The 15,388-nt window shown below is 50.9% G+C and overlaps 1 protein-coding gene across 1 annotated transcript; it reads right to left on the reverse strand.

Moving 5' to 3' along the window:
* Positions 1-2,961: 2,961 nt before the first annotated feature.
* LOC139434085 (uncharacterized) lies at positions 2,962-5,788 on the reverse strand. Its single transcript, XM_071203603.1, has 3 exons — positions 4,518-5,788; positions 3,796-4,436; positions 2,962-3,709 (listed from the first exon to the last, which is right to left on the reverse strand). Exons 1-3 carry the CDS (start codon positions 5,422-5,424, stop codon positions 3,011-3,013), a joined length of 2,247 nt encoding a protein of 748 aa, XP_071059704.1. The 5' UTR covers positions 5,425-5,788; the 3' UTR covers positions 2,962-3,010.
* Between the last annotated feature and the right edge of the window lie 9,600 nt (positions 5,789-15,388).

Raw genomic sequence — 15,388 nt, forward strand, 5'->3', positions numbered from 1 at the left:
TGTGAATTTAAGGGAGATATGGCCCTTTCAAACAGGGAGATGTACAGGCCTTTATTACCCACGAATTAGTGTCTGAAAGCTGGCTAACATTACTTTAAATACATGGTGCACATGGCTCTGTTACCCATGAAATAGTGTGTGAAAGCTGGGTGAGTTTGATGTGAATTTAAGGAAGATATGGCCATTTCATCCACACCTCACGACTCCCATTCAAAGTGATTGAAATGTACAGCACTCTGTACATTTCAATCACATTTCCCGACCCGACCAGGGTGACTTTCTTCCCCACGAATTAGTGTCTGAAAGCTGGCTAACATTACTTTAAATGCATGGTGCACATGGCTCTGTTACCCATGAATTAGTGTGTGAAAGATGGGTGAGTTTGATGTGAATTTAAGGGAGATATGGCCATTTCATCCACACCTCACGACTCCCATTCAAAGTGATTGAAATGTACAGCACTCTGTACATTTCAATCACATTTCCCGACCCGACCAGGGTGACTTTCTTCCCCACGAATTAGTGTCTGAAAGCTGGCTAACATTACTTTAAATGCATGGTGCACATGGCTCTGTTACCCATGAATTAGTGTGTGAAAGATGGGTGAGTTTGATGTGAATTTAAGGGAGATATGGCCATTTCATCCACACCTCACGACTCCCATTAAAAGTGATTGAAATGTACAGGAATCTGTCCATTTCAATCACATTTGATGACCCGTCCAGGGTGACTTTCTTCCCCACGAATTAGTGTCTGAAAGCTGGCTAACATTACTTTAAATGCATGGTGCACATGGCTCTGTTACCCATGAATTAGTGTGTGAAAGATGGGTGAGTTTGATGTGAATTTAAGGGAGATATGGCCATTTCATCCACACCTCACCACTCCCATTCAAAGTGATTGAAATGTACAGCACTCTGTACATTTCAATCACATTTCACGACCTGTGTAGACTGGCTTTCTTACCCATTAGGTACACCGACAAAGCCACCTCTTCGGGGCCGCTCCAAGACCCCCAAAACACGGACGCAGCAGCCCCAGCATCTCTCCCTGACATGAGCAAACAGGTTATTTCAGACTTCCATGACATACCCCGGGGAAAAGCACCTCTCTGTGGCCGCTCCAAGACCCCCAAAACACGGACTAAGGAGCTCCAGGATCCCTCCCTGCCTTGAGAAAACAGGCTAGTTCACACTTACATTACGTACACCGACAAAGCCACCTCTTCGGGGCCGCTCCAAGACCCCCAAAACACGGACGCAGCAGCCCCAGCATCTCTCCCTGACATGAGCAAACAGGTTATTTCAGACTTCCATGACATACCCCGGGGAAAAGCACCTCTCTGTGGCCGCTCCAAGACCCCCAAAACACGGACTAAGGAGCTCCAGGATCCCTCCCATGTACCTCCAGAACCTCGAGCACCTTGGGTCCCCGGGCCCCCGAACTTAAGCACTCCCCCACGGACTAAACCAAGATGATCACACCCTCAAGAATCTCGTGCCCCTGGGAATCTTAAAGGGGGGTCTACTTTGCGGTGCTTTACCGTCCGCCCATCAGCACCCATAGTCGGCCTTCCTCACAGCAGCAGCACCCAACCTCCATGGAGGATGTTTCTCGTGCCCCTGGCTACACTTAAAGGGGGTCTACTTTGCGGTGCTTTACCGTCCGCCCATCAGCACCCATAGTCGGCCTTCCTCACAGCAGCAGCACCCAACCTCCATGGAGGATGTTTCTCGTGCCCCTGGCTACACTTAAAGGGGGTCTACTTTGCGGTGCTTTACCGTCCGCCCATCAGCACCCATAGTCGGCCTTCCTCACAGCAGCAGCACCCAACCTCCATGGAGGATGTTTCTCGTGCCCCTGGCTACACTTAAAGGGGGTCTACTTTGCGGTGCTTTACCGTCCGCCCATCGGCACCCATAGTCGGCCTTCCTCACAGCAGCAGCACCCAACCTCCATGGAGGATGTTTCTCGTGCCCCTGGCTACACTTAAAGGGGGTCTACTTTGCGGTGCTTTACCGTCCGCCCATCAGCACCCATAGTCGGCCTTCCTCACAGCAGCAGCACCCAACCTCCATGGAGGATGTTTCTCGTGCCCCTGGCTACACTTAAAGGGGGTCTACTTTGCGGTGCTTTACCGTCCGCCCATCAGCACCCATAGTCGGCCTTCCTCACAGCAGCAGCACCCAACCTCCATGGAGGATTTTGCTCGTGCCCCTGGCTACACTTAAAGGGGGTCTACTTTGCGGTGCTTTACCGTCCGCCCATCAGCACCCATAGTCGGCCTTCCTCACAGCAGCAGCACCCAACCTCCATGGAGGATTTTGCTCGTGCCCCTGGCTACACTTAAAGGGGGTCTACTTTGCGGTGCTTTACCGTCCGCCCATCGGCACCCATAGTCGGCCTTCCTCACAGCAGCAGCACCCAACCTCCATGGAGGATTTTGCTCGTGCCCCTGGCTACACTTAAAGGGGGTCTACTTTGCGGTGCTTTACCGTCCGCCCATCAGCACCCATAGTCGGCCTTCCTCACAGCAGCAGCACCCAACCTCCATGGAGGATTTTGCTCGTGCCCCTGGCTACACTTAAAGGGGGTCTACTTTGCGGTGCTTTGCCGTCCGCCCATCGGCACCCATAGTCGGCCTTCTTCACAGCAGCAGCACCCAACCTCCATGGAGGATTTTGCTCGTGCCCCTGGCTACACTTAAAGGGGGTCTACTTTGCGGTGCTTTGCCGTCCGCCCATCGGCACCCATAGTCGGCCTTCTTCACAGCACCACCTGCCCTGCTGGAGGTTCACACTTTAACTTTTTTTACCCTCTTCTACCTTACAAATCATCCCACACTTGAGCACTCCTCACTCGGACTAAACACCTACATGCTACCACCAGAACCAGAATATCGTGCCCCTGGGGATCTTAAAAGAAGAAAACCCATAGTGGGATTAAAAACAGAACACTTAGTAATTTTAACAAACTTTATTTACAGTAATATTGACAGTAATAAATAAATTCAAACAGGATATAACGTATTTACAAGGGGACTGATTACAACAACACACTGCATATTTACAAGTTGATCACTGGCAACAGTGGGTGAAGTTGGGGCAGAGTATGGCACCCTCTCTTCACCCATGTCTGAGGGGTTGTGTTCGGCCAGTGACTGGTCCCTCTTCGGGACATGTCTTGGTAGGGAGTCTTGGTAGGGAGCCGGGCTGTGCTCCTCTCCAGAGTTGTCACTGTCGATGTCAATACCCGCAAAAGTGTCTTCATTTCCCGCTGCTGCTGCTGCTGTCGATGCCGCCGCCGCTGCTTGAAGTGACTGTGTGAAGAGCAACCGAATGTCCGCAGCCTCCTTCAAAGAAGGATTATTCGCGTAAAATTTGTCCGCAGTTGCAGTGTTGTGACACATGAAATCACTCACTCTTTGGCGGTTGCCTTTGTCTTGAAACCTCTTCGCATTATCGGCGTGGACTGTGCGGAGGTCGGTGAAGTTAATGGGACTGCGGAGCCCCACATCAGCCCATGCCAACCTCAGGGAGTAGGCAAGCTTCCTGAACGGGTTCTTCCCCTCTGTGTACAGAAAGTAACGGCTCTGGGTGCAGGTCAGCGTACCCTTAATTTCCAGCCACCTCTTCATCCATCCAAATTCTTCTACGGTGAGGTACAGCTGCGCCTCCCCGAACGCGTTGGCCGTCTTGTGGTTACTTACCTGTTATGACAGAGATAGAGAGTGTCAATACAATGTCAATCATGCATATAACTGCCAGAATAAATACATTGATTAATAGCACTCACATGAACCAGGTAGCCGAAGGCAGTGCCAGTTGTATCCGCCTTTCGGACCTCGGCGTTGGTCATGTTGGAGTAGACCCCCGGACGGTGGCCATAAATGCAGCTCCAATGAAGAGTCATATACCCATAGAGCAGTGTCCGGGTCGCGGTAGTCGGATTGCTGGCCATCACATCCAGGAGCTGAGGGATGCGAGTGGTGGTCGAAGTCAAGCATGTCATTAGGTCGTTGTGGCTCGGCAGACCTTCCATCTTGTCACGCTTCACTTGCATCTGGTGGATAAGTACTTTTCTCTTCAGGGACTTCAGGATGGCAACTACTTCCCGTTTGATTAAAATCATGTCCGTTTGGCTGAGCCTGCTCCCCTTGCACGGTGTGTCGGCCATGTACTTGAGAAAGTGTGATATATTCTTGATGTAGAAGTCGGAGGTCGTGACCTGAAGGCTTGACTTCATCAGGCTCCGGGACCACCCGCGTATCCTCTTGAGATCCCTCAAAAAGAGCCAGTCAGACAGGCGATTGAAACCGTGTGCCATGAAACTGAGGAACGACTTCACTCTGCTTAGTTTGGAGACTGTGTTTTCCTGGAGCCTCACTGGTGGGTCGATACCTGCATAATGCTCCCGGTATCCTTGCAGATACTCCTCTGTGAAATATAAACAGTACTTTAATGACAACACATGATGTGTTACAGAAACTGCATGTGTCACATAGCCAAAACACTTACCCATGATCCGTGGGAATGTTATGTCCCGCATTATATTTCCCCGGCCCCTGCCCCGGAACCAGGGGGAATTTATGGGAGGGGAGGTTGACGAGGCCTCGGTATGGATGGATGCAGGCTCTGAGGAGCTGGGTGAATGGGTGTGAGAGCCAGTGGGGGACTTGCTGCAGGCGGGAATGGGAGACGTGCTGCAGGCGGGAATGGGAGACGTGCTGCAGGCAGGAATGGGAGACTTGCTGCAGGAGGGACCTTTCGACTTGGACAGCCTCGTTGGTGTCGACTCTGGTCGGGGTCGTTTCTTCAGAATGACCCGCTCTCGTTCCTCCCCATCGAACGCGGGCATGTCCCCGGCCCGCTGATCCATCCTCTGTCGCTTGTCCTTTATCCTCTGCTGCAACTTGCAGCGCAGGGATTTCACCTCAGCAGCATATATGTCCCGCTGAGCCCTCACTGCGTTAGCCTCCAGCCTCCATTCTTTGCAGTCCGGGTTGTCACATTCATTCACCGGGGACAAGGGTGGAGGTTGTGACAGTATATCGTCGTCTGCCACCGTGTCAACAGCCCAAGCGGTAATCATTTCTATTGTGGGGTTTGTCATTCGGAGTTCATAAAGCTCCTTCTTGGCCACTGTCATTTTCATTTGATTTTGAACCACATGTAGTTCCTCCCGGGCCAGCTCAACATGGTCTCTGGCCAAGTGGCGATCCAGCCTTGTGCCGTGGTACTCGCATCCCAGAATGGTACAGGGATGGAGCCTAATGTTGGTCCGTCCGTTGGCCAACAACAGCAGAATTTTTCTTTCATCCAAGTTACGCACACCATGGTTCCTCTGTAGGTGCTTGCTCAGGGCACGGTAGGAGCTATTGCAGATCGGACAACGGACCGCCATCCGACCTGTATTCTTGAGCATTTCGGTACCGGAAAATGTCACCAGAATCGTGGGTAAAAAAGAAGGAAGCGTGAAAAGACTCACGAAAGACGCACTCAGCTTATTTTCAAATCTGTGTTTGTTTTCATTTGCATCATGGTGCGGTGTCCCATTTAGGCACTCGTTAGGCGGGCAGAGATCCCTGTAATCTCCCCTCACGTTCCTCCAGAGTCTGATTCTCCCAAAGGATACCCGACAGTTTCGGGTACGACCCAGAGGGCGCACGGTGGACGGCCAGGGCGAGGCCGCCACACCGCGCTGGAGTCAGGGTCCCGGTGAGGCGCAGGACGGAGCACCCGGCAGTAGCCTCCAGCAGACCCCCGCGCGGTTCCCTCATCCCTCAGAAGAGGTGGAGGGGTGGGTCTTTTCATCTGCTGGCGGGTTGCCGGGATAACAGTATCCTCCGGGGAGGCATTGAACCCTTCTCAACTGCCCCCCGGAGGAGGCAGGGGAGTCAGGTACCCAGAGGGTGGACGGCCAGGGCGAGGCCGCCACACCGCGCTGGAGTCAGGGTACCGGTGAGGCGCAGGACGGAGCACCCGGCAGTAGCCTCCAGCAGACCCCCGCGCGGTTCCCTCATCCCTCAGAAGAGGTGGAGAGGCGGAGGGGTGGGTCTTTTCATCTGCTGGCGGGTTGCCGGGATAACAGTATCCTCCGGGGAGGCATTGAACCCCTTCTCAACTGCCCCCCGGAGGAGGCAGGGGAGTCAGGTACCCAGAGGGTGGACGGCCAGGGCGAGGCCGCCACACCGCGCTGGAGTCAGGGTCCCGGTGAGGCGCAGGACGGAGCACCCGGCAGTAGCCTCCAGCAGACCCCCGCGCGGTTCCCTCGTCCCTCAGAAGAGGTGGAGAGGCGGAGGGGTGGGTCTTTTCATCTGCTGGCGGGTTGCCGGGATAACAGTATCCTCCGGGGAGGCATTGAACCCTTCTCAACTGCCCCCCGGAGGAGGCAGGGGAGTCAGGTACCCAGAGGGTGGACGGCCAGGGCGAGGCCGCCACACCGCGCTGGAGTCAGGGTCCCGGTGAGGCGCAGGACGGAGCACCCGGCAGTAGCCTCCAGCAGACCCCCGCGCGGTTCCCTCATCCCTCAGAAGAGGTGGAGAGGCGGAGGGGTGGGTCTTTTCATCTGCTGGCGGGTTGCCGGGATAACAGTATCCTCCGGGGAGGCATTGAACCCTTCTCAACTGCCCCCCGGAGGAGGCAGGGGAGTCAGGTACCCAGAGGGTGGACGGCCAGGGCGAGGCCGCCACACCGCGCTGGAGTCAGGGTCCCGGTGAGGCGCAGGACGGAGCACCCGGCAGTAGCCTCCAGCAGACCCCCGCGCGGTTCCCTCGTCCCTCAGAAGAGGTGGAGAGGCGGAGGGGTGGGTCTTTTCATCTGCTGGCGGGTTGCCGGGATAACAGTATCCTCCGGGGAGGCATTGAACCCTTCTCAACTGCCCCCCGGAGGAGGCAGGGGAGTCAGGTACCCAGAGGGTGGACGGCCAGGGCGAGGCCGCCACACCGCGCTGGAGTCAGGGTCCCGGTGAGGCGCAGGACGGAGCACCCGGCAGTAGCCTCCAGCAGACCCCCGCGCGGTTCCCTCGTCCCTCAGAAGAGGTGGAGAGGCGGAGGGGTGGGTCTTTTCATCTGCTGGCGGGTTGCCGGGATAACAGTATCCTCCGGGGAGGCATTGAACCCCTTCTCAACTGCCCCCCGGAGGAGGCAGGGGAGTCAGGTACCCAGAGGGTGGACGGCCAGGGCGAGGCCGCCACAACCAGAGAACCAGAAAAAAGGGGTGAAATGGGAAAAAAGTACCCCAAAATAGTGTTCCATAAGGCGGGTAGAGTCCCCTGACAACTCCCCATACCTTTCTCCAGGGTGGGAACAAGTTTAAGTCAACTTTTGGAAGAACCAGAGAAAAGGGTGAAAATGGATAAATTGTATCCGAAAATAGTGTTCCAAAAGGCAGGTAGAGTCCCCTGACAACTCCCCATACCTTTCTCCAGGGTGGGAACAAGTTTAAGTCAACTTTTGGAAGAACCAGAGAAAAGGGTGAAAATGGATAAATTGTATCCGAAAATAGTGTTCCAAAAGGCAGGTAGAGTCCCCTGACAACTCCCCATACCTTTCTCCAGGGTGGGAACAAGTTTAAGTCAACTTTTGGAAGAACCAGAGAAAAGGGTGAAAATGGATAAATTGTATCCGAAAATAGTGTTCCAAAAGGCAGGTAGAGTCCCCTGACAACTCCCCATACCTTTATCCAGGGTGGGAAAAAGTTAAAGTCAACTTTTGGAAGAACCAGAGAAAAGGGTGAAAATGGATAAATTGTATCCGAAAATAGTGTTCCAAAAGGCAGGTAGAGTCCCCTGACAACTCCCCCTACCTTTCTCCAGAGTCGGAAAAAGTATAAGTTAACTTTTTGGAAGAACCATAAAAAGGGGTGAAAATGGATAAAATGTATCCCAAAATAGTGCCTCTTGAGGCGGGTAGAGTCCCCTGACAACTCCCCTTGCATTCCTCCAGACACCAGTTTGAAAACTTAAAGTTTTGTGAGAACCATGATTGGGGGTCCTCCAGGCAACAATTTCATCCGATCCAAAGTGCTCATGAGGCGGATACATTCCTCCATGATTTCCCCATCATGTGAAAATAGCTCGTTTTTTTCTAAGTGCTCTCAAAAACCGGGTTTCCGATTTCGTGCAGATGGTAGCTTGGAAAAGATGAATGAAAATTTTGGACGGAGGAGGGGAGCTCTCGTTTCCCCTCTCCGTTGTAAATTGCAACGGGGGAGTGCAAAAGTCTCCGGGGCTTCGTTCCGAAGCGCCGAAGACTTGACCCCCTCCCCCGTTGGCACTTAGCCGTTTTTCAAGAATTTTCAAAAACTTCATTTTTGATTATTTTAACATATAATTGACCGTTTTCTTTACTTTTTTTTGCTTTCCACGGGTGGAGGCGCATGGCAGGCCGCATATGAGCTTCCAAATTCGGCCTGGAACGTCCGGGAATTATGGGTTAAGCTCCATATACTGACGACTCCCATTAAAAGTGATTGAAATGTACAGGAATCTGTCCATTTCAATCACATTTGACGACGCATGCAGGGTGACCCTGGCTACACTTAAAGGGGGTATACTTTGCGGTGCTTTACCGTCCGCCCATCAGCACCCATAGTCGGCCTTCCTCACAGCAGCAGCACCCAACCTCCATGGAGGATTTTGCTCGTGCCCCTGGCTACACTTAAAGGGGGTATACTTTGCGGTGCTTTACCGTCCGCCCATCAGCACCCATAGTCGGCCTTCTTCACAGCAGCAGCACCCAACCTCCATGGAGGATGTTTCTCGTGCCCCTGGCTACACTTAAAGGGGGTATACTTTGCGGTGCTTTACCGTCCGCCCATCAGCACCCATAGTCGGCCTTATTCACAGCAGCAACACCCAACCTCCATGGAGGATGTTTCTCGTGCCCCTGGCTACACTTAAAGGGGGTATACTTTGCGGTGCTTTACCGTCCGCCCATCAGCACCCATAGTCGGCCTTATTCACAGCAGCAACACCCAACCTCCATGGAGGATGTTTCTCGTGCCCCTGGCTACACTTAAAGGGGGTATACTTTGCGGTGCTTTACCGTCCGCCCATCAGCACCCATAGTCGGCCTTATTCACAGCAGCAACACCCAACCTCCAGTGGAGGATGTTATCATGCCCCTGGCAACACTGGTAAACACTGGTAACATATGTCTAGCCGCTGACAGGAACTTGACATCGGAACTTGACATCGCATTTCCATTGAGCGGACTCCCGTACATGGGAAGGGCAAGTCCCACGGTACCTCCGTTCATAAGGCTGACATTTGCCTTACACTTAAAGGGGGTCTACTTTGCGGTGCTTTACCGTCCGCCCATCGGCACCCATAGTCGGCCTTATTCACAGCAGCAACACCCAACCTCCAGTGGAGGATGTTATCATGCCCCTGGCAACACTGGTAAACACTGGTAACATATGTCTAGCCGCTGACAGGAACTTGACATCGGAACTTGACATCGCATTTCCATTGAGCGGACTCCCGTACATGGGAAGGGCAAGTCCCACGGTACCTCCGTTCATAAGGCTGACATTTGCCTTACTTCAGTTCTAAATCAAATGAGCCAGACAGGAAACCCCCTTTAACCACTTGCTTATCCTATTATTTTGATCAAAGTTGTGTTACAAGCAGGTTAGATCTGTAATGAATTAAAATCAATATTTAAAGACGCAATATAAGTTAAATATATTGTTAAGGTAATTACTGTTTTATTGTGAAGGCATCTCTGGCGAACAGCGGCCTTTGGCTTTTATTTTGAAAGGCCGTTCCGGAACAGCCGTGTTCCTAGAAACACGGCAAATTGACAATCGTTCTAATGCATTAACTATAGTCGTGAAAGAGACAAGGAGGGGGAAGGCGTGTGGAAGTAAGCAATGAACTGAAAATGCCACCAATCCTGTTCTAACGTGATGGCGCACATTGAAAACCTAAACGGGCATAAGTACCCCTGTCTTTTGTACCATTACATTTACCAACATAAAACAAGGTCTTTACTTATCAACAATGACAACCTACAGACAGCTTATTTATTTAAATATACAAGCCTTTTCTTTATCCCCCTTTTTGATTCCACTTAAAATCAATCTCTTAATCTGTTCCCATTGCTCCCGATAACTCCCTGGAATTTCAGAATTGTCTTTACTATTCTGACGCAATATATTGACTTCGCTTTTATTTATCTGACTTAATTAACGTGCTTCCCCCCCTTTCAGCCACTAGATGGCAGCAGCAGAGCACAAATGAGCTTCACTCTTCTGAGCGAATGCCTGATTACCACAGACAATCGCTCACACAGGTTATTTAGGTAAAAATCACACAGATGTATTCCCCGTACAGTTTGTCCGGCCTGATAACGTGTTACATATGTCGTCACGCAGGACTCTCTGCCTACCTTGCGATCAACGTTATGTTTACGTCAGCCTTTCAAATTAATTTTTACAGACAAGGGAAACGGGAGCCGGTCTCGTCACAATGTAGGTGATGTTAGCGCTCTCTCCCAAGGATTTAACAGAATAGCAGTCCACTGATACTTTCGCTTATTCGATCTCAGACTGCTATTTTACCCCCAGTTATAAACGGCGGACCGATCTTAAATATCGACCATCCAGGTTTCGCCGTCTGGGACTTGCACCCAAAACTCACGAACTGCACCGCTCCTTCGTCACTTCAGGACTAAACTACCTGAAGATCCACGCAAACTGCTCTAATTTCTTGTTACGCAGGACTCTCTATACCTGACGATCAACGTTCACGTGTTATATATAACTTTCCTAACATGGTATAAAATATGCATTGTATACTCCATTCAAACTTCAAAAACACTCTGAAACCTTCCACAGCCCTGTCTACACGGAAACGTCGGGTCACCATTTGTTAGGAGATTTGTGCTTAAATCTCCTCGCGTTCCTACAAGCTGTTATCTTACATGAAGGGAATCCAGAGCATACACTTAACCGTTTAACAATAATCCACTTTAATGGTAATATACAATGCAATACAATCAAATACATTACCATACACAATCATATCGTATTATGTGTAATGTCAGGAGTTTGGCCTACTCCTGGCTCCTGCCCACAGGCCACCAGACCTCCTGTCCCAGCGACGCGTGAAGAGAGAGACAGAACAGCAAGCTGGATAGGCTTTCATACCAAATGATACAGGAGGGGGTGGAGTTTAAGGACAACTGGTCCAGTCATCTCATATAAACACCTCTGACCCTCACTGTCTCCTATTTCTGCAGCCTCTGCACCGACACACATCCCCCATCACATTCCGAGACCACAGTGGGGTCTCGGTCCAGCTCCCCCACAGCAATAAAACCCTTACCAGCCCTTCTTCCTTTGTCCTCACAAAACCACATGTTAGCAGGCCCAAAACCAGCCCAGTTGTCTACACAAATCATTTTCAAGCTTCTTCACAGTTTGCATGAATACATACAAATATTTCCTTACAAGGTCCAGACAAAGAGTGAATAGGCATTGACATAACAATACCACACAGTTAATGGTCAAAACTACATGTGTGCCTCCATTTTTTTATCTATTTCTATATTATTCATTCTATATATTGTCAATCAAAACTACCACAAAAAGCTGACTATAAACATTTGTTTCAGGTCCTAAAAGACCACTGTTGCCCTTATAACCAAATAAGTAAATAAACTAAACAAAACAAGCTGACAGCTGACAGTAATTGTTCATGAATGGTGGTTAACAAAATAATGACATTCTTTCAATGAGACAATGTATCAGAGTCCCATTAAAGAGCCTGTGACACGAGTTTCCCCCATCATCCAAACCAATCCATCAATTTGAGTAAATATTGTCCCCTTGAAAATCGTTACTGAACTGATTTTGGATATTTGTACTTTGATAACCATTAATCTGCCTTCAATGTTGACAATTTTCTAGATCTTCTCGGGGATTCTTCAAGTCCCGCCAAATTATGTGTGACGTCATTGCGGGCACAGCGCTCCAGCTGCACCGTTCAGGATCCCAGCATCTGCATGTAAACGCACGATGGCGCACACAGCAGCAAGCTCAGACAGCGATGACAGTTTAATTTTGAACGTGTCTGAGAGCTCATATGAGGCTGAAGGATCGGTTTATGTTGTATCTGTTAGAAGTTTAGGAATTAGGTGCGTCAATATGGGCGATCATAGGTCATGTAGCCAGTGGTGGAATGGGACTAAAAAATCATCCCGGGACTCTCGACCGGCCCACTTCGGTACCGCTAGTAAATTGTCAACGGGGGGAGTGGGGGATGTGCTAGTGACTTATCCGACCGGCCCACTTCGGTACCGGCCCATCGGGATTCGTCCCGATGGCGAGTCCGCCACTGCACCCAGCCCACGTAAACTGTCAACGGGGGGAGCCTCGCTGCGGAGAAACGGTGGACCTAGTATCCCGATCGGAGTGGGAATAATAATAATAATCCGTGCATTTTATCCATTAATTTCCCCAACATTGTGGTAACAAAAACACACATGTAATCCATGTTGGTGTACTACAACTACAAAAAGCATCGGTTTGTTTTCTCATCAGGAAATGCAGACCGGCTCAAATAAACGATTTTTAAATCATCATCCTCACGATCATTTAATGTATCATATGTTCGCCGAATTGACATGAAAGCACTAATAAATGTAGTTTCATCCACTACAAAAATAATCGATTTGTTTTTATATCACATCCGACGGGAGGAAATTCAGCAGCTCTCACTACCGATTTGTAATCCTAATTTAATCATCATCTTCACCACGATCATTAATGTTTATGTTCGCCGAATTGACATGAAAGCACTGACAAATATGAATATACTGTAGTCAACTTCATTAAAACGTTATTAACGTGCCTAAACTCAGTAATTCACCATTTCTACGCATGACAACACACTTTGTCCGTGTTTGGCTCTCTCGCCGCACAGTGAAGCGTTCCTGCATTGACGTCACTTCCGGCTTCCCCCAAAACTTCAAAATGAGTCGAAGGAATTTCCCCGCGATGTTCGAAATTATTGATATTTATCGGAAGGGTATCGCAACTTCTTTTTTACACTGATGGTTCGAGATGACTAGTAGCCCAATATTTCATTGCACAACAGTTGTTGGGAGGCTGTCACAGGCTCTTTAAGCTATATTTTAACTTGCCAGGGAAAACCTAAAAAAGCCAGCTTACTAGCTTGTAGGCTAACGAATGTTTCTCTTATAATATTTGTCTTATTAGTGCCTCATCAAGGGGATATTAATGGGTTCCAGAACAACAGAGTATCATAACCTTAATAATATTAATCTTTTCCTAATTTTCTTAGCTTCTGCTTACCGCGAGTTCTCCTCCCTCTCCCCACGCTCGCTGATCTCTCTCCCTCTCATCATCTTCCTCACCACCAATATCGGCCACGGGTGCTGAAGATGGACCTGCACCTGTACTAAACATCTCGGTTATTTTGACACAAGCGGCAGCATCAGCACGAAGGGCCTGCTTTTTTCTTGCACGCAATTTTTCTGCTCCCCCTTTTCGCTTGGCCTTCGTCTTCGCCTTCGCCTTCTCCATTCTAACTCGAACTTTTTTTTTTCTCGAACAAAAAGGCAGTTTGGCTTCAACGGCCGGCTCACCTCCTGGGGGCGTGATTTAATGATGCACATCGAGCGGCCCAAAGGGGGAGGTGTTTAAAGATTTGATTGGGCCGGCCCAGTGTCAATTACTAAACATTTAAACAGAGGGCCAATCTACCCGTCTTATGGGCCGGGACTTCAGAAAAAAAAAAAAAAGAGGTGTCGGCCCAAAAGGCACGTCGGCCCACCGGGAAAATGCCCGGTATGCCAGATGGCCAGTCCAGCCCTTAAGTACATTGTCAGAATAAGTGGGAAATGGATTTAACTTCCTCTCTGAAGAACCAGCACCTTACCGTGGTAGAGAGGTTTGTGTGCCCTGATGAACCTGGGGGCTGTGTTGTCTGGAACCTTGTGTTCCTGGTAGGGTCTCCCATGGCAAATTGGTCTCAGGCAAGGGGCCAGACTAAGATTGGTTCAAAAGACCTCATGAAAGGAAAAACAAGAAGTGAGGATACCCGGCCCGGAGGAAGCCCGGGGTCCCCTTCTGGAGCCAGGCCCAGAAGGAGGACTCGTCGGCGAGCGTCTGGTGGCCGGGCTTGCCACGGAGCCCGGCCGGGCCCAGCCCGAAAAGGCAACGTGGGCAACACCTCCGCTTCTCTGTCCCGCGGGCCCACCACCTATGGGAAACATCGATGGGGTCGGGTGCGCTGCCAGACGGGTGGCAGTGAAAGCGGAGGGTCTCGACGGACCAGACCCGGGCGGCAGAAGCTGGCTTTGGGGACGTGGAACGTCACCTCTCTGGGGGGGAAGGAGCCGGAGCTTGTGCGGGAGGTGGAGCGGTACCAGTTGGATCTGGTTGGGCTCACCTCTACGCACAGCGTCGGCTCTGGAACCTTACTTCTGGATAGGGGTTGGACTCTATTCTTCTCCGGAGTTGCTCAAGGTGTGAGGCGCCAGGCGGGTGTGGGGATACTCACAAGTCCCCGGTTAGGTGCTTCGTTGTTGGAGTTTACCCCAGTGGACGAGAGGGTCGCCTCCCTACGCCTGCGGGTTATGGGGGGGAAAACTCTGACTGTTGTGTGTGCTTATGCACCCAACAGCAGTTCAGAGTATTCGGCCTTCTTGGAGACCCTGGAAAGAGTCCTGTATGGGGCTCCTGAAGGGGACTCCTTAGTCTTGCTGGGAGACTTCAACGCACATGTGGGCAATGATGGAGACACTTGGAGGGGCGTGATTGGGAGGAACGGCCCCCCTGATCTGAACCGGAGTGGTGGTTTGTTACTGGACTTCTGTGCTAGTCATGGATTGGCCATAACAAACACCATGTTCGAACATAAGGATGCTCATAAGTGTACGTGGTACCAGAGCACCCTAGGCAGAAGGTCCATGATCGATTTCGTTATCGTATCATCGGACCTGAGGCCGTATGTTTTGGACACTCGGGTAAAGAGAGGGGCGGAGTTGTCAACTGATCACCATCTGGTGGTGAGTTGGGTCGAGTGGCGGGGGAAGCCTCTGGATAGACCTGGTAAGCCCAAACGTGTAGTTCGGGTGAACTGGGAACGTCTGGAGGAGGCCCAAGTTCAGGAGGCCTTCAACTCACACCTCCGGCGGAGCTTTTCGGGCATTCCTGTGGAGGTTGGGGACATTGAACCAGAGTGGTCGGTGTTCAAAGCCTCTATTGCCGAAGCCGCGGTGGGGAGCTGTGGTCTCAAGGTCTTAGGTGCCTCAAGGGGCGGTAACCCTTGAACCTCCTGGTGGACACCGGTGGTCAGGGAAGCCGTCCGACTGAAGAAGGAGGCCTTCAGGGATTTGTTATCCCGGGGGACTCCC

This window comes from Pseudochaenichthys georgianus, chromosome 7 (genome assembly GCF_902827115.2).
Source record: "Pseudochaenichthys georgianus chromosome 7, fPseGeo1.2, whole genome shotgun sequence".
Taxonomy (NCBI): Eukaryota; Metazoa; Chordata; class Actinopteri; order Perciformes; family Channichthyidae; genus Pseudochaenichthys; species Pseudochaenichthys georgianus.

Excerpts from the sequence above, each read along its gene's own strand:
- LOC139434085 (XM_071203603.1), bottom strand. The coding sequence starts at position 5,424 with ATGCTCAAGAATACAGGTCGGATGGCGGTCCGTTGTCCGATCTGCAAT. Across the intron at positions 4,437-4,517 it reads AACATTCCCACGGATCATGG|AGGAGTATCTGCAAGGATAC; the intron begins GTAAGTGTTTTG and ends TATATTTCACAG. Across the intron at positions 3,710-3,795 it reads CCTTCGGCTACCTGGTTCAT|GTAAGTAACCACAAGACGGC; the intron begins GTGAGTGCTATT and ends CTGTCATAACAG.